The following is a 19,856-nucleotide window of genomic DNA, read 5'->3' as shown; positions in this document are numbered from 1 at the left end:
GGCTCCCTCCTCCCCTCTCCTCATTCCCCCATATCTTGCTCTCACCTTGATGAAGATCTCTGGCCTGAATCGCTGGTTACTCTTTACTTCCTTGAGATCAGTGGTTTTCAAACTGCCCCCCTAAACTCACATACCACCTTAAGCAATCCCTTACTAATTACTGAGCCCTGATAGCATGGGGATTGCTCAAGGTGGAATGTGAGTTTGGGAGGGGGGGGGCAGTTTGAAAACCACAGCTCTAGGTGCTGCTTGGCCCTGCTGAGTTTCTCCAGCATTTTTGCATTATATGACCACCGAAACTGGCCCCATAGCCCAACCCATCCATGCTAACCAGGCTGACTGCCTGATGTAGTCCCATTTGCCTACACATATATGTTTTTATTGTCAAACGCAAAAATGCAACGTATAGAATCTTATTTGCTGCAGCCATACATGTAGGCAAGATGCACCACCAGTACCAATATGAATTAAATTATCATAATATGTCAAGGCAGAAAAGGAGATAATAAATATAAAAGGATTGATAAATATTCACTGGTGCAGTGAGTTCAACCATGCATATCCCTCTAAACCTTTCATAACCATGTGCCTACCCAAATATCCTTTAAATGCTGCTTCTTCCACTTTCTCCAGCAACTCGTTCCATGTCACCAGGTGAACAAGATGCCACGTCTATTATCAGTTAAAAATCATGTTACTTTACGTGGAACATTATAATGTATTTGTCCCTTCCAGATGGGCCTGCCAGACCTGGACTTCTTTTCAGTAGATTGCTTCCATTTAAGTGAACGTGGACAGGCCGAGATGGCGATTGGCTTATGGAACAACATGGTACGGTGTCCTCTCCACTGACTGCAGATTGCCTCACACACCCCACTGCGATTCTAGACTTGGTATTCAGACTTAATTGTCAAAGCCACCATCCAAACTCTGCAAATCTGGAGCTGTCCAAATTTCAGCTGCACATGTATTAACTCTCCCTGTTTCCATCTCTTATTTTCTCACCAATCTACACGAAATCCCAGTTGCCTCACTGTCAAAATGCTCATGACTCTCTGTGGTCTTGCCCTTCTCTAACCATCTGTGAAAGGTTCAAAGGTTTCTTTTATTGTCATGTAGTTAAAAATGTGATATACTTCAACTTTTGCCTGCCGTAAGGCAAACTAAGAGTCGCCTTGAGCATTGCCCAGCACCCCTGACGATAGAGGAAAGAGAAGCAAAAGGGAGTCCCTCTAGGGTCTGAGGATTTACCTTCCGCACTTTCACCACCTCTGCCAGCTGAACAGGCTCTAGTTCAAACCATCAGCAACCCGAGCTCCATGTCTGCCGATGAGGATAGAGATCCCATAATACAATGCTCCATTGGTTAGAGCTGTACAGAGCTCCGATACAAGGACCTTCCTGTCCTCAACTCCCTTTCGAATCCCGGTTCCAATATCCAGTTCCCATGAGCTAGTCTCCAACAGCCTACAGCCTGTTTGTGCCATTCGACCACAAGTCACCAACTGTGTGAGTCCTTCAGCTGCCGAGTCCCTCACTGGTCCATTGGTCTAGTTGACCTTGTTCTTTGGATTTCCCATCCCAGACCTCTCTGTCTCTCCTTCTCCCTTTCCTCCTTGGCTTGGATACCAGTTTGAAGATATTGTTTCGTCCATGACCTGGTAAATTTGTTAGAGCTGTACTAAATATTGGTAAGGCCCTTCTAGTCCATGCTGAACACTTTCTCCCACCTAACCCCACTGACCTACACTCAACCTGTAACCCTCCATTCCTTTCCCCTCCATATACATATCCAACTTAAATGCTAATATCGAGCCTGCCTCCACCACATCTTCTGGAAGTTTGTTCCACACACCCACCACTCTCTGTGTAAAGAAGTCCCCCCTCATGTTTCCTCTAAACTTTTGCCCCCTAACTCTCAGCTCATGTCCTCTTGTTTGTATCTTCCCCTTAAAAGAAAAAAGCATCTCCACGTCCACTCTATCTATACCCCTAATAATTTTAAATACCTCAATCAAATCCCCTCTCAATCTTCTATGCTTCAAAGAATAAAGACCTAATTTATTTAACCTTTCCCGATAACTTAGGCCCTGTAACCCCTGAAACATTCTAGTAAATCTTCTCTGCACTCTCTCCAAATTGTTGATATCTTTTCTATACTTTGGTGATACAATACTCCGAATTTGGCCTCACCAATGCCTTGTACAATTTTAACATATCATTCCAGATCCTATACACAATGCACTGATTTATAAAGGCTAATAAGCTTTCTTCACCACCCTACCCACATGTGACTTCACCTTCAGGGAACTATGTACCATTATTCCTAGATCTCTCTATTCTACTGCACACTTCAATGCTCTACCAATCACCATGTTTGTCCTATTTTGATTAGCCCTACCAAAATGTAACACCTCACACGTATCTGCATTAAACTCCATCTGTCATCTTACAGCCCACTCTTCTAACTGGCCTAAATCCCTCATTATCCACAGCTCCACCTACCTTAGTATCATCCGCATACTTACTAACCCAATTTACCACCCCATCACACAAGATCATTAATGATAGGTTTGACAAGCCCCATATTGTTTGGAATTTGATATTTGAATCATGTCTAATTTTTTTCCAAGTTTAAACAAGACATAATGTCCCTTAGTCATTGTGCATGTGAGGGTGAATCAAAATTGCACGTCTGGTAACATCATCGTCGCAAAGTATTCCAAAAAGAGCTATTAAAGGGTTAGGTTGAATTTAAAAATCACCGATAAAGTTTGAAAAACTTCCTTCCAAATTTTTTTCTAAGCTAGGGCAGGTCCAGAACAGGCACCACCTGTTTTACATTTGTCACAACGAGAATTTATGTCCACATTAGAATGAAACAGTTTAACTTTAGACTAACCCCCGTACGCCTTTGGAGTGTGGGAGAAAACCAGAGCCCCCGAGAAAGACTCACACTGGTCACTGGGAGAACGTACAAGCTATGTATTGGCAGCACCAGATTCGAACCCGTGTCACTGGCACCGTAACCGTGTTGCGCACACCACTACGCCCGTGTAATTCCATTCACCAATTTTCGGTCAAACTCATGGAAGTTGTTATGGAAAATAGTTGTTTTTACTAATTTGGTCTTTATTCCATTTACCCTCCTGTAGCTGGAACCAGTTGGACACAAGCAAAATTACAACAATTTCACCTACAGCAGAAACAAGCTGAAGTGTCCAAACTCTGTAAGTAAAGTAGCTTTGGATAGTGGCTTTATAAATGTTATTGGCGACTGGGCTACTCCCCATGGTTGCTTCCAGTTCATGCATTCTATAGCAAAGTACAGCCATAAAATAAACTATCTTTAACTGTGTTGGGGAAAACTTGTCCCAAATGGAGAAAAAAAACCAAGTATCCAGCACCCATGGAGATTGGTAGATGCCAAATAAGTGAATTTGACAGTTGCTTAAGATTGTGTGTTGTGTGATTAGCAAACTAACCGATAAGTGGCGCCAATTTTAAACATTTGTATTTTTTACCTATTTATTTCCCACAATTTTTTTTTTGCCAGTTGCTTGAGGCTGTCGGTTGTTTGAATTCTGGATAATGGGGATTTTACTGTATTTCAAAATTCAAATTCCTTTATTGTCATGTAACAGTACAGAGCATGTAATATTACACAAAATCGGCATTCGTGTTTCCCGGCACCCCTTACAGTACGAGAGAAAGAGAAGCAAAAGAGAAACCCTTCACAGACACCGAGTGTCCATTGATTCGCCTCCAGAGCCTCCCGCAGCTCCTGCAGCCGCACAGACTTCGATCCAAACCATCAGCAATTCGAGCTCCAGATCCAAACCTCCAACACGATCGGGACGCCTTCAGTGCCCGAGGGTCTTTTGGGGGCCATTCTTGTCCTTTTGAGATGACAATTATGGATAATTGATGAGGTCCTTATTCTAAAATGATTGCTAAAAAAATCAAATTTGTTGTGGGCACCCACATGCTCCCTGCTCAAACAAATCCCATTAAAAGTATACGTAAATATTTCTTTGTTCTCATGTCCTCATGTGACCAGAGCTTCACGCAGTATTCCAAAGCTGCCATCTAAAATGACCAATTTTAACATTTAAGGAAAACTTTACATGGATGGGAGGGACATGAAAGGTCAGTGGGACCAGATGGAATAATAGTTCAGTTCAGTTCAGTCTAGATGGTCCGGAGGGCCTGTTTCTGTGCTATAGTTTTCTCTGCTTCTATACTTTATCCATGATCTGGGAACATGTCTATGGGACAAGGCAGAACAAGGCAGAATAATAGTTCAGCACAAATTAGATGGGGCAAAGGGCCTGTTTCTGTGCTGTAGAGTTCTCTGCTTCTAAATGTGGCCTTACCAACATTTGGTACAGCTCTAACACATTTACCAGGTCATGGACGAAGCAATATCGCAAACTTGTGTAGTATCAGCCTCCACTGCAGAGGTAAAAGTAATGTGATGTGATCACCCCAATTTGTTTTGTTCTTAAATGCTCCCCCTCTAGGATTCGCCTTATTTGTTCACACATAAGAACAGCAAAGGGGTCACACCAGAGGAACCAGAAGCAACCTCGGAGCCCAAGGTGAACCAACGAGTTTGGGTGGCTGTGCTCATAGCCATAGCGGGGGTTCTTGTAGGCGCAACTTTCGTCTTGGTCGTTGCAAAGCTGAGATTCCACAAGTGCAGACGATGTGGTGAGAAACCACTGGAAATGGATACCGTTAAAGCATAAGGCGTGAATTACTGAGATGTCTATTGAATTGGTTCTTTACAATAAAAATACCTCATACAGCAACAGTTTGAAGCCTTCATTTTATACCCTTGGGGTGTTCTCTTGCTGACTGTCATCTTTGAAGGCCCGCATTTGTATTGAACGTGATAGGTTGGTTTTTCATTCATTTCATTGTCAATTGGACATCATTGGAAAATCATCCTGGGCACTTCCCAGGACAGTTGTGTGATTTTTACCTCATCCCAGACACCCAATAAAGTCATCCTTTGTGGTAGTGACCACTTTTACATTCACCGACAAATGCTGGCTGCTGACAGAGCAGCCTCTGACCTGCATACTTTCACACTCAAGGGAAGGGCACTCCTTTGGGGAAGCCAACTGATTGGCCGCCAGTAGCTAGAGGTGTTCCACAGGGGTCGGGGTTGGGGCCGATCCTTTTTATGTGATATATTAATTATTTGGATTATGGAATGAATGGCCCTGCAGCAAAGCTTGCAGATGATTATGAAGGTAGGTGGAGAAGCAGGTAGTGTATAGAAATCAGGGAGACTGAAGAAGGATTAAGAGAATGGGCAGAAAAGTAGCAAAAGAAATATAATGTCAGAAAGTGTACGGTCACGCACTTTGGTCGAAAAAAAAGAAGCAGCCAGACTATATCTTAAATGGGGAGAGAAATGAAAATGCTCGGATGCAAAGGGACCTTGTTGCCCTTGTGTAGGGTAGCCAGAAGGTAAACTTCAATATTGAGACAGTGGTGAAAAAGGCAAATGCAACGCTGGCATCCATTTTAAAAGAGGAATAGAATATAAGAGCAGGGATGTGATGTTGAGTCTCTACAAGACACTGGCGAGACCTCACGTGGAGGATTGTGAGCAGTTTTGGACACCTCATTTAAGAAAAGATGTGCTAATATTGGAGAGGGTTCAAACGAGGTTCACAAGGATGATTCTGGGAATGAAATGGTTATCACATGAGGAGCATTTGATGGCTCTTGGCCTTTATTTGTTGGAATTTAGGAGAATGAGAGGGGGATCTCATTGAAACATTTTGAATGTTGAAAGGCATGGGCAGAGTAGATGTAGAAAGGTGGTTTCCCATGGTTGGAGAGTCTAGGGGCAAGAGGGCACGACTTCAGGATTGAAGCAGATCTGCTGAGAACAGAGATGCAGAGGGATTTCTTCAGCCAGAGGGTGGCAAAACTGTGGAATTTGTGGCCGCAGGTGATTGTGGAAGGCTGGGAGCCAGATCATGGGGTGTATTTAAGGCAGATAGGTTCTTGATTAGCCAGGGTATCAAGGTTTATGGGAAGAAGGCCAGGCAGCAGTGGCAGATTAACCATTAGGCTGAGTAGGCTGGATCCTAGGGGCCAGAAGGTAAGGGGGCCAGATGCATTATGGTCTGATTAAACTGACTTAACCACCCAGTGACTTCCCCCCCCCCCCCCAGGAAATATCTTGGACTAACCGCCTTGGTTTTGATATTGAGCCGGACAGCAAGACCACAGTGGATTTTAGAACTTGCAATGCTAAATGTTTCCACAAAATAAGTTCAGACCCCATCTCACAGTCATTGCCACAATGCTCCCTCCCTTCCCCTTTCTTCTCCCTAGACTGGAAAAAAACACTGCCCTTTCCTCTTTATTCACTTCCAAAAATGATCTCCAACTCTGTGTTATCCTCTGTAATATGGAGTCGACGGAGATTTTAATTGTCACAGTGAGAATGCGATAAATATAATTTGAATATTACTGTGTTTTGAGTGTGTCCACGAAATACAATTCTCCCTGTCTACAAGTTGGAATGAGTGTTGAAGGTTGGTCATGTTACCAATGGGGAACATTTGGAAACAACAAGCAGGGAGATAGTTTTTTTTCCACATGGTCAATGCTTTGGGAGAAAAGAGGTGTGAAGAATGGATTTGAGCAAGAGGGTTCGAGCCGGGAACATTTGGAGGCAGCCAACTGGTCTCAGGACTGTGTGTCTGAAGTCGCGTTGGATGGCTCACGTGAGAGAAGGGCTAGAGACGACTGGAATGAGAGAATTAAAATGTGGAAAATGCAATCCAGAGTATGAATGAGTTTGGACAGCGAGAAGGAGGGTGGGGGTTAAGAGGGAAAAAAACCCTCAGTGTCATTAAACCAAATCTTCGTCCCGTCACCAATAAGATTTCATGTCAACTCAGGTATCCCTCTCTCCCTTAGCTGGCATCGCAACATTTATCCCATCTGTTAAAACACATAAATGATAATTTCCTGCCTCCTTATTTATCTATCAATTTATTTTATCCATCTATATATCATCTATTTCACTGATAACGCTTTGAATATTTCTATATAATGCATGTGTTTGTATCCAGACTGCGTTATCCGAGGAAATTATTAAAATTTTGATCTGGTGATCTCAGGAGGGGACAAAGCCACGTGCAAGCAAGAGTTCAAGATTCAAGATTCTTTTATTGTCATGTAATAAAATTATAAACAAGTAATATTACATGAAATTTCCTTTAGGTAGACAAAGATTCGGCATCAGCAGAAATAGCCCCAGTGCAAAAAAATCAAAAGTGGTGGGAAAACTATGGGGAGAAAATTACCTGGTGAACGTTTTGGAACATACCAGCGTTGCCCACCATAAAGGACGACGAGGAGCATTGAAGGGGTGGGAGAGGGTGTAGTGAGAGGAGGGTTTAAACAGGAGTTTATTGCATTAAACTCATTTGGAGAGCAAAGCCAAACGGTGACTCTAAGGCCCTACTTGAATTAACGGCACGATCACCCCCTTTCATTGATTTATTAACACCAAAAAAGAAATAACAAAATTTAGGCTCATTACAGAATTCCAGGACAAAAAGCAAGAATAATTTTACCCTCTGGTTTAACATTTCGTTGAAATTGGCAGGTTCAGCAAAAAAAAAGGTTGCACATTAAATTAATTGCTGGATTTATGTTAAACTCAATCAGTGATTTCTCTTCAAATAATACAACCAAAGGAGATAGCGGTTGCTTGAACTTGAATACGTCTCCATTTTCAATCATCGCTGTACTGTTATTTTGCATGATCAAGTTTTATTAATAAATGAAAGCCTAATTCGTTCCTTCGCCGCAGGAATATTTGGTCTGTTGTTATTCATGTGACAATTGTAGAAAATGTGTAATGCACTGGTTCTCAACCTTTTTCCTTTCCACTCACATACCGCTTTAAGCAATCCCTATGCCATGTGCCATGCCATGCCATCCCTATGTGTTCTGTGATTGGTAGGGATGGTTAAGGTGGGAGGTGGGTGGGAAGGGAAAGTTGAGAATCACTGCTCTCGACCCAATTGTTACTGATGTGGCGGCACACATCTCTTTGAGCGAACCAGCCCCGTTTGTACCGCCGCGCTGGCAGCCAGCTGCAGAAGATGGCGCCGTCAGGGCTCACTCACTGCCTCATGGCTTAGGCCACTGCTTGCGCCCCAGGCCACATGATGATGTCACCGCTGTGTGGGGTGGGACTCACATTGGCCTTAAAGGGGCGCACGTGAAATTCAAATAAACAGCTCTACTGGAAACCCCATCGAGTCGAGTGGTGTTTTCTGTGTGTAGCAGCCACTACACTGAAATATTTTGCTTGAGAAAAATTGTAATTGGCCCATTTCCTTTGGAGTTCTGAAAATGTGCACATAACGAGTCAATGAGGTAAGATTAAAACAGTGGTTTTCAAACTTTTTCATGCCACCTTAAGTAATCTCTTACTAATTACAGAGCCCCTATGGCATAGGGTATCTGAGTGGAAAGAAAAAGTTTGAGATCCACTGATGTAACGTGTAAATTGTTTTGAATGAAATCTTAGCAAAAGGGAGAAGATGAACTCATGTTTTTTAAATTGAGTTGTAAAATCACAGTGTAGGAGGTAAAGATGCGTTACAGATGTATTACTGACGTTTTGGGCCTGATCTTTCTTCAAGGTATCTTTACCTCCTATGGACGCTACGACACTGGCTGAGCTCCTCTAGCATTTTTGTGTTTTACCACATTCACAGCATCGGACGAATGGTGAGGGCAATGGGACAGGGAGGCAAAGTGGAGGGGTGGGGGGGACCTTCATAAAGCTCAGCATTGGCCCTGGGTGTTAATCCGCCACTATTGGGCAGTGGGGCTGAGTGGGAAAATGGATCAGCTCATGGTGGAGGAGACTTGATAGGCTGAATAGCCTATTTCTGCTCCAACATCTTATGGTCTTCCGATCTTACAATGTCTGTCAGATTGACATCTCATTTTTATTAACAATACAGCACAGTAGAAAAGCCCATGAAACCTGATTATGTCTAATCAACCTACCAACCCTGTATGATTTTGGAGGGTGGGAAAACCAGAGCATCCAGAGAAAATGCAAGCAGGTCACAGGGACAAATCTTGTACAGAGCTGGATTCATGATTGGTCGAGGATATGTTCAGGTTAGGGTCTTATTCTGTGCTCAGTCTTGCTGGTGTTGCTCTGCATTGTGTGTGCGCTAAGGGCAGCCCTGCATTAGGGCAGATAGTCCTGCTGCCTCACCACTCCAGCGAACCAGGTTCAATCCTGGCCTCAGGTGCTGTCAGCTTGGAGTTTGCTCACTCTCCCTATCAATGCCTATTTTTATTAGCTGTTGTAAAACAAGAAAGTCTGGGATCGAGTGCCATACACAAACGTGCTGGAGAAAGTTGCGCACCATCCAATGGAAGTTAAGGGTAACCAACATTTTAGGCCTGAGCTCTTTGTCAGGTAGCTGCCCCTCTTCTTTCCCAGTGCGTTAATTAATTTCTTCGAATTATCCTTTGAATTACGAAGTGTAACTGGCTTGTAAGCGTTTTGTTTATAGGGAGATAAATGAGACAATGGGATTGCTCTGGGAGCTGGCATAGACACAATGGACCCAATGAACTCTTCCTATAATCATATAAACATATAACAATTACAGTACGGAAACAGGTCATATCGGCCCCTCTAGTCCGCACCGATTTAAGTGAAACACCACTAGTTCCACCTACCTGCTCCCTGCCCATAACCCTCCAACCCCCTCAAATCCATGTACTCATCCAACCTCCTCTTAAATGACAAAATTGACCCTGCTGCAACTACCTCTTCCGGAAGGTAATTTCATTCAACCTCTCTTAGGAACCCTCTCTGAGAGAAGAAGCATCCTCTTATGTTACTTCTAAAGTTTTGCCCCCTAACCCTTAACTTATGACCCCTCGCTCCAATCTCCCCGACCCTCAAGAGGAAGAACCTATTCACATCTACTCTATCTATTCCCCTCATAATTTTATATACCTCTATCAAATCCCCCATCAACCTTCTACGCTCCAATGAATAAAGACCCAGTCTACTCAATCTTTCTCCGTATTCTAGATACTGCAATTCAGGCAATATTTTAGTAAATATTCTCTGCACCCTCTCTATCTTATTGATATCCTTCCTATAATTTGGGAACCAGAGCTGCACACAATATTCCAATCTTGGCCTCACCAATGCCTTGAACAGTCTCAACATCACCTCCCAGCTCCTATATTCTATGCTATGATTTATAAAGGCCAGCGTACTAAAAGCCTTCTTCACCACCCTATCTACATGAGAATCCACCTTCAAAGAACGCTGAACCGTTATTCTAAGATCTCTCTGTTCCTCTGCATTCCTCAATGCCCTCCCCTTCTCTACATATGTTGGGTCAAAAACTTGAGGTCCGCTGTACAGTCCACTTTAAAAATCAGATTAAGAACAGGCTGATGCTGAAGAAAGCTACATGTCCCCCTGATGTACAGGTACCCTACGTCAACGCGGCCGAGATGAGGAGAACCCTATCCAAGGTGAAGCAACTCAGAGTGGCGAGACCAGACAACATCTGTGCAGACCAACTAACAGAGGTCCTTACTGACATCTTCAACATGTCACTGCAGCAGTCCATTGTCCTCATGGGTTTCAAGACAGGCACCATAATCTGGGTATCAACGAGGATAACCATAACAGGCCTCAATGACTACTGTCCCGTGGTACTGACCTCCACCATTATGAAATGCTTGAAGTGTCAGAAGATGGGACGCATCAAAGCACATCTCCAAGAGACACTGGACCCATTTCAATTTGTCTACAGACGGAACTGTTCCACTGATGATGCTGTAGCCTTGTCCGTCCACTCAGGTCCTGACCCACCCTGAGAATGATGTCTCATACACCAGGCTGCTGCTAATGGACTTCAGCTCAGCATTTATCACAATCATTCCCCAGAGGCTGGTAGAGAAGCTGTTCTCACTGGGACTCAACTGTAACTGGATGTTGAACTTCCTAACAGAAAGACCACGGCCTGTCTGGGTTGGTAGCAGAGCGTCGAGCACCATCACTGGCGCAACACAGGGCTGTATGCTTAGACCTCTCCTGTTCACGCTACTGACCCATGACTACCTCACCAGATCCAACCCCAACCGAGTCATCAGGATTGCAGATGACAGGGGGGCGTGGCAAGATGGCATAGGGAGCGGACGTGCCTTCCCGGTCTCCCCCAGGCAGTTATATAAATACCCGTTTTAAGAATATTTCTTTTCTGTTAAAAGTCTTTGTTTTGTTTATCAATTGTTTTTAGTTTAAAATGGCAACAAAGATTAAGGAAAATAGAGTTCAAATACAGAACAAAACTACACTCTCCGACTTTGGAAGAAACTCGGCCTACTTGCCCAGACAGAACCACGGAGTCAAGGCTAAGTTGTGCAGCGTTCTGAGTTGGAAATACATCACTGTTTCTTCCAATTTCTTTAATCAGTTTGCCCAACAACAGTGGGGGTGGCCTGTCACTCGAACGTCTGCAACATTTCAAGAAAGCTCGTCACCATCTTAGTAAAATAAAAAGAAGAATTAAACCTCAGTCTCGTAACTCTAAGGTAGAGTTATCAGAATAAGATTAAAAACAGATAAACGCCTGAATAAAAAGAAAGGGGGAGGTGGGTCGAGGAAGGAAGGGACAAGGGGAGCCGCGCTGGCTGACAGGTAAGAGGTCATAGGTGGATACAGGTGGAGAGAGTAGAAGCTGAGTAGTGATGGAGGGAAAGGGTAGCTCTTTAATGAGAGAGCAAAGGGAAGGAGATGGGGAGCTTGTGGTGGAACTACTGTATAGCTGTATGTATGTACTGTGTGAGCTGGCCCGCCCCTGCACCTACGACTCCTCTGCCCCCCCCAGAAATCCCTATAAAGGCTGTTACACCCAAACTCCTCCCTCATTACCTACCTTGGAACCAGGTCAGCAACATGTGAGATGTGCTGATGTCTTAAGGGGATTAAAACCTATTAATCACAATTCTCAGTCTAATGTGGTTGATCAATAATGCTACAGAGCTGGAGGAAAAGAGACAGAGGCTGACTTATGTCTGGACATCATGACTGACCCAATTAATGTAAGGTATTGGCTGGTGCAGAGTAATTTCTTGCATCAGCTAGACCTCACTCCACAAAAATTACATAAATTCAAATCGGAAATATCACACCAATGTTTTCGACGTGGCCAAGAAATAGGTACTTTCTTGCATTCAACCTGGTCATGCCCTAAAGTGAGCCTTTTCTGGGAAGATTTGGGTAATCCCCTGGGGGAAAAATTATTACTAGAATTTGATACCCTCAGGTACCGGAATTATTTTTATTGGCGAATTTAGAAGATGCAAGACCTAAAATGAGGCTGTCGAAATAGCAATTAAAATTTGTTAAGCTCATTTTAGCAATGGACAAGAAATGCATAGCAGTTACTTGGAGATCTGATTCCCAACTGGGTTTAGCCCGTGGACATGATCACCTATAACTTCAGAAACAGTTATTATGTGTTTTCAAGAATATGAAATTCATGCCTAAAGTGCATGGGGGTAAATCTTTAACAATCCCCCTCCCACCCTGTCTCATCCCCCCGGTGCTCGCAGCGCCGACAACCCTAGATAAGTCAAGTTATTTGTCCCTTGATGGGACTGTAGTTTATCTGGCATGAATCCAATCTTTTCTTTTTCTTGTTCTTTCTCTTTTCTTACTTTTAATTCTTGGGGGTGGGGGGGGGGGGGAAGGTTCCTCTTGTTTTGTTCTTCTTTCTCTTTATGATCTTTTTCTCCCTTTTGTTCAACATGAACATTGAATTTGCATCTTTGTCGTATTTATATAACCATATAACAATTACAGCATGGAAACAGGCCAATTTGGCCCTTCTAGTCCGCAATGATCCAAGTAACATCCTCTAATCCCACTTACCTGCACTCTGCCCATATCCCTCCATCCCCCTCCCATCCATATACTGATCCAACTCTTTCTTCAATGACAAAATTGACGCTGCCTCCACCACCTTTCCCAGAAGCCCATTCCACACAGTAACCACTCTAAAGAAGTTCCCCCTCATGTTACTCCTAAACCTTTTCCCGTCAACTCTTGTATCCATCTCTCTTACTCTCAATGGGAAAAGCCTTTCCACATCAACTCTATCTCTCTCATTATCTTAAACACCTCTATCAAATCCCCTCTCAGCCTTCAACGTTCCAAGGAATAAAGACCTAATTTGCTCAATCTCCCCTTGTATTCCAGATGCTGAAACCCAGGCCACATTTTTGTAAATCTTCTCTGCACTCTCTCTATCTTGTTGATATCCTTCCTATAAATCAGTGACCAGAACTGCACACAGTACTCTAAATTTGGCCTCACCAATGCCTTGTACAGTTTCATCATTACTTCCCAACTCCTATATTCTATGCACTGATTTATATAGGCAAGCATACTAAAGGCCTTCTTCACCACCCTATCCACATGTGCTCCTACCTTCAGGAAACAATGCACCGTTATTCCTAGATCTTTCTGCTCCACTGCATTCTTCAATGCCCTCCCATTTACCACATAGGTCTCGCTTTGATTATTCTTTCCAAAATGAAGCACCTCACACTTATCAGCATTAAACTCCATCTGCCATCTTTCTGCCCGCTCCTCTAAGCAGTTTAATCCCTCTGCAATCTTTGAAAACCCTCTTCATCATCCACAATTCCCCACTATTTTAGTATCATCTCCATATTTACTAATCCATTTATTGGAATTTTTCCTTCTTTGTAATAGTTGAATCACATGTTGACTCTTTTCTTCTTTTATTCTCACTTTCTTTAATATCAACACACGGATCGATATATATATTATTTTGTTAACATTATGGACATTGATGTTTTACTTATTGATTATTCTTCATTTTGACAGCACGTTGATTGAAAATTCTCAGAACAAAGGAGAGAGAGAGAGAGAGAGAGAGATGGGGGAAGGAAGTTAACAGAAACCGGAGAAGATGATGTTAATGCCTTCTGGTTGGAGAGCGCCAAGATGGAATATAACGCACTGTTCCCCCAGTTGTGGGTGGCCTCGGTTTGACTGTGCCAGAGGCCATGGACAGATATTTCGGGGTGCAAATGGTGCGTGGAATTAAAATGGTTGGTTGCTGTGAATTACTTGTAGTTACAGCAGACAGAGTGAAGGTATTCACCTACTCAAGAATCAAAATTATTTTTATTGTCATATAATAAAACAGAAAAAGTTATATTGTGACAGAATATAGGTATGTTTTTGGGAGATAAATTGGGGCAGGGTTTGTTAGTGTAGGTCACATACAAACACTTTAAAACAAATCTTATTTAAAATATTGGAGCTCTGCTCATGTTAGACATGTCAGGGCCTTGGAGCCTTTGCAAAAACTTTGGAGAGTGCCCAAGAGACTTCACTAATGGATTGTTGTTTATAAAAAGGCAACAGATGAAAGAGCTTGTTGGAGCCACAGGCAATCCGGGTGGGGGGGAAAGGACTTGCATGACCTGCTGAGTTTCTCCAGCTCATTGGGGTGTTCTCGCCCCTCGCTCCACCTTTTGACTCTGCCATGAAAGAAAATGGCCAGCGGGCGGTGCTGTCTGCCAAGACAATCATTCCCTGCCCCATGAAACCAGATGACAGAGTGTGGGTAAGACAAACACAGCTCACGATTCTGCTGGCAGGTTCATGGCCAGAAATGCATTGGCCCCCAGTTTTTAACCAAGTGCAAACATAAAGCAAAGGAAAGAAGATGCAGTTAGCCACATCCAGAAATTTTGATTTGAAATTTCAACATAGTTTTTACAGATGGCAGCCAGATTGATCATCAGTCTGTGGTACGAGACTATGCAGTACTTACAAATTAAGTGTTACTTGGTAGTTTGTAGAGCTGGGAGGAGAAGACAACATGCTTTTGTTGATTTAAAGGCACCAATTAATTCTACCACCTTGCTCCTCTTACTGACCTGGTTACTATGTTTCAATGCAGGTTTCTCGAAAGGTTTTACCAACTAACATCATGATTGCAACAAAGGAATCACACAACCGGAATGGTGTTTATAAGGTAAAAGCAGTATATAAACTGCAGCCCTCCTGGGACCCAAGTGCGATCAGTGGGGCAAAGGTGCTGGAAGCATCTTTTAAATTGTATGGGGATCGGCCCATTAAATCACCAACCCGGCAATTTAAGGGGGATCCTGGCCCCTCAATGACGGGTCACGTACTGACTGGAAGTACTGCCAGATGTTCGGATGCTGGCCGCCTGGTGACACATGGACGCAAGTGCTGACGTCACCAGAATAAGTGGGTCGGCCATTTTCCCGTAGCAGTATTAGTTACCTCACACTTATTCAACCAATGGGATTGATTGAAATTTCTTGCAGAAATAATCCTTTGACATAATTCTAGCAGTGTCATGAATCCAAATATCTTTGTTTTTGCATCAACAAGTGTCAGATTTGCTACTTGGAGTTGCTTATTCAATGTAGTTAGTTTCTCAAAAATGCCCATCAAGTAACTTACATGAACTTTGCCATCTGTTGTTAGCAAGAGCTTCATTTCAGGTTTGTCCTTCAAAAACTCGCTGAGGAGATCAAACAGTTCCATAAACTTTTTGAAGCAGTTTCCCTTTGGCAATCTCCTTACTTCAGTGTGAAGCAATAATCTCCCGTGTTCTGCATTTTTATTGACACAAAACTGCTTAAACAGACATTCACATTTGGCATTAGCTTTGATGGTATTAGGCCCTTTCAGATGGCCTGAACACCCCATTGTAAAGCTGTATATTCTCCCTCCATGAGGATAAGGAAGAACTAACTTGAATGCTCCAAAAGTGCCTCCGAGGCGCCGACACCAACCCTCCTCCGGGAGGGATAATCGGCAGAATGCCGTGCTCCACTGATGCACCTGAATGTGCAGCCGCTGTAAATGGCTGCCTGGGGGCGGGCTAATGACTCTATAAGCCAGCGACCCAACTCCCCACTACCTGACAGCCCCCCTTCCCGCTGCCTGACAGCCGCCCCCGCCCTTTTGCCTGACATCCCCTCGCCCCGCGGCCTGACAGCCACCCTCCGCACCGCTGCCTGACAGACCCTGCCGATTGGGAAGGGGAGGTGGGCAGGGGCTGTTGGGGCAGGGGTGGCCATCGGGGAATGTTGGGGCAGCGGCAGCTGACGGGGAATGTGTGGGGGCAGCCGGTGTGGCTGTCACAGCTCGGCTAACTGCTCCTGCACCGGGGCCGCTCTCTGCGGCTCAAAATGCGGCATAGTAATGGCGGTGTTCCCTGCCCATAATCCCCCATGCACCCATTGCTTTACCGCATATTTATGACGGGTGGCGCTGCAGCATCAGTCACCCCTCCTCCATCAGATCCGGAGGTACTACTAGGTACCTCTGGATGCCCTTTCAGGTGGACCAGGCAACGCTGCAACAGCCTTTTAGGGCTGCCACCTGAAAGATGAGTCTGCAGGTTAAGATCCGCTCCTGCCGCCGCCCTCAAGGCGGAGGGTCCACTTGATCACAGAAAGCAGTACCTCGTGTAGAACAGGGGAAACTTTCTTGGCAACTAGGTTTTCTCGGTGGATAACACAATGCTCAACCAACCTGTTTCGATTTTCATCCTTCATTCATTTTAAACATCCTGGGTTTTTCATCATGGCAGGTGCACCATCTGCAGCACAAGATACAGTGTTTCCTTTCAGTATTTCATTTTCACTCCAAATAATTTTTGAGCTTACTGTAGATATCAACTGCAGTAGTGGTTGTTTCTTCTTTGGCTTGGCTTCGCGGACGAAGATTTATGGAGGGGGTAAATGTCCACGTCAGCTGCAGGCTTATTTGTGGCTGACAAGTCCGATGCGGGACAGGCAGACACAGTTGCAGCGGTTGCAGGGGAAAATTGGTTGGTTGGGGTTGGGTGTTGGGTTTTTCCTCCTTTACCTTTTGTCAGTGAGGTGGGCTCTGCGGTCTTCTTCAAAGGAGGTTGCTGCCCGCCAAACTGTGAGGTGCCAAGATGCACGGTTTGAGGCGATATCAGCCCACTTGGCGGTGGTCAATGTGGCAGGCACCAAGAGATTTCTTTAGGCAGTCCTTGTACCTCTTCTTTGGTGCACCTCTGTCACGGTGGCCAGTGGAGAGCTCGCCATCTAATTCACATATGATTCACAAAACAACATCTCTTTTTGAAACACTTCCTGATCAATATATCTCACATATGCCAATAACCATGCCTGTACGGTAGAATCAACCAGTTGTATTGATTTGTATATTCATGATCTCAACTTCTCAATAAGCTGTTTTTCAACATCTTGACCTATGTCATCTATTCTGTTGCAGACCGTACTATTATTCAATGGCATTGCTCGGACATCTATGTCATCCTTTTGCAGAACAGTTTTGAGAAACAATGTTAGTACGGGTTTAATTGGTTCTTCCCCAATCGTATGATTCTTCCCATATTTTGCCATCGGCAGTGAAATTTCATAGGGAGCTTCAAGGGTACGATTCAGGGCTGTAGTTTGTGCAGTGAATAATGAAGTGGTTTTTGATCTATTTTCAAACTTCTTCAGTGATTTAGAATATTCCAATTTCAAATTGACAAAGTTAGGATATTTTACCCTCAAATGAGCTTCAAGACGGCCTGCTTTCAGTGATTCATTTGTCAAAGTCTGTTGGCATAATAGGCAAAAAGGTGCACCTTCATCATGTATAGCAGCTATCAACCCAAACTTCAAGAACTCCAGCTGGATATTGACGAACCCTTCACTTGCTTGGACTGTTCATTTTGAATACACAACAGCGCAAGCACCCCGAAACAGATTAATGCAACAGCGTGAGCATATGCCCCACCTTGAGAATCTATGAGGTACCTGAACCAGGATTCGAGGGGGTACCGAAGTCAAGAAGATCTCGCAAATGGGCCTCATATCAGAGGTTTGGATCTGCAGCTCGGATTGAACATGAGTCTGTTTGGCTGCAGAGGCTGCAGGAGCACTGGAGACGAATCCAGTCTCTCTGAAGAGACTCCCTTTTGCTTCTCTTTCTCCTATTGTTAGGGGCACTGGGCAATACTCACGCCAACTTTTTGTTTGCCTTACGGCAGGTAAAAGTTGAAGGACATCATGTCTGTTACATTTTTAATGTATTATTGCATAACAACAAAAGGAACTATTGAATCTTTGAACCTTGAAACATTCAGGCAACATCTGATGAAGGATGATTGACTCTTTCTTTTGCCATGCTCTCTTCATTTTAGCATGAAGGGGAAGATTTTGATGACCTCCCCTCTCTATGCCTTTTCAGTCTCCTTCACTCCAGGGAAATGAAGCCTAGCCAATCTAATCTCTCCTCATAACTGCAGTCCTCCAATGCAGACAGCAGCCTGAGGAGTCTCCTCAGCACTCTCTCCAGCACAACCACATCCTTTCTGTAGTGCGGTGACCAGAACTGCGCATAATACTCGGGGTTTTGGAAGTCCCAACTCTAATACTCTATGTCCCGACTTATGAAGGCAAGCTTGCCATGTGCCTTCTTCACTACCCTATGGACTTGAGCCCCTCCATTCATTAACATTCCTTTGCACCCTTCCACTTATTGATATGCCTGACCCCTATCTGAATTCTCAAGGAGCATCATCTTGCACTTGTCAGGATTACATTCCAACAACTTTGTGGGATCGTTCTCTGGCAGAATCACATGACAGCAATGACCATTCTCAGACAGCATTTACCGGCCATGAAGGACTCTGGCAACATAACTTCAAGTTCTTATAAATGTTGAAACTTCTGCCAGCTTTTCTGATCCGACTGAGATATAAATTCTTGTTCATTTAATAAAGATATTGCTGAATGGCATGAATTAGTTCATCAGTCACCCAGTCCATGCTCTGTTCTCGCTGCTGCCATCAGGAAAGAGGTAGCCAAACAAACTGTGCAATACAGAGAAAAAAACCAATAAAGTCCTTAAATGAGTCTCTGATTGAGTTTGTTGGTGAGGAGTCTGATGGTGGAGGGGGAGCAGTTGTTCGCACCACCAGGTTCAGGAACAACTGCTCCCCCTCCACCATCAGACTCCTCACCGACAAACTCAATCAGAGACTCATTTAAAGACTCTAATTTCTGCACTTTATTGATTTTTTTTCTCTGTATTGCACAGTTTGTTTACGTGTACACTCTGCATACAGTTTTTTTTTTGCACTACCAATAAGTGATAATTCTGCCGTGCCCACAGATAAAAGAATCTCAGGGTTGTATGTGATGTCATGTTTGCACCCTGACAAGAAATCTTAACTCAGTCAGAATACTCTCCATGTTACTCCTGCAGAAATTTGCAAGTGTCTTTGGTGACATACAGAATCTCCTCAAACTCCTCATGAAGTATGGCCGCTGGTGAGTGTTCTTCATTACATTTCTTTATTTGTTTACATGTGCACCCTGTGTACAGTTTTTTTTCTGCACTTCCATTTAGTGGTAATTCTGTCTCGCCCGCAGGAAAAAGGAATCTCAGGGTTGTATGCGATGTCATGTATGTACTCCGACAATGAATTTGAAATCTCAATCCGTAACCATCTAAAGGAGGAGGTATAAACAATGCATAATGAGCATGTTCCTGTAATTTGCAATACAAGGTGACCTAAATAATACTTCCAGAAAGCTTTTGGTCACAATCCATGACATTTAATATGACACTTGAAGCCATAACAAATTCAGCTTCTGACATCAATGCGGATATATTTGATATTGGAAAGACACACTTCTGCTTCTGTGACAATAGAAGCTCATTGGTAAATTTAATACTGTTG

At 43.8% G+C, this 19,856-nt stretch overlaps 1 protein-coding gene across 1 annotated transcript in view; it reads left to right on the top strand.

Moving 5' to 3' along the window:
• Positions 1-4,805, top strand: part of plb1 (phospholipase B1) — a 192,025-nt gene extending 187,220 nt beyond the window's left edge. Inside the window, exons 54-56 of the mRNA XM_069887716.1 lie at positions 736-831; positions 3,156-3,230; positions 4,524-4,805. Coding sequence (XP_069743817.1) covers positions 736-831; positions 3,156-3,230; positions 4,524-4,751 — 399 coding nt within the window. The 3' untranslated portion in view covers positions 4,752-4,805. The remainder of the gene's footprint in view (positions 1-735; positions 832-3,155; positions 3,231-4,523) is intronic.
• The last annotated feature ends 15,051 nt before the right edge of the window (positions 4,806-19,856 follow it).

Source organism: Narcine bancroftii, chromosome 6, assembly GCF_036971445.1.
Source record: "Narcine bancroftii isolate sNarBan1 chromosome 6, sNarBan1.hap1, whole genome shotgun sequence".
Lineage (NCBI taxonomy): Eukaryota > Metazoa > Chordata > Chondrichthyes > Torpediniformes > Narcinidae > Narcine > Narcine bancroftii.
This window is presented reverse-complemented; position numbering and strand designations above follow the sequence as displayed.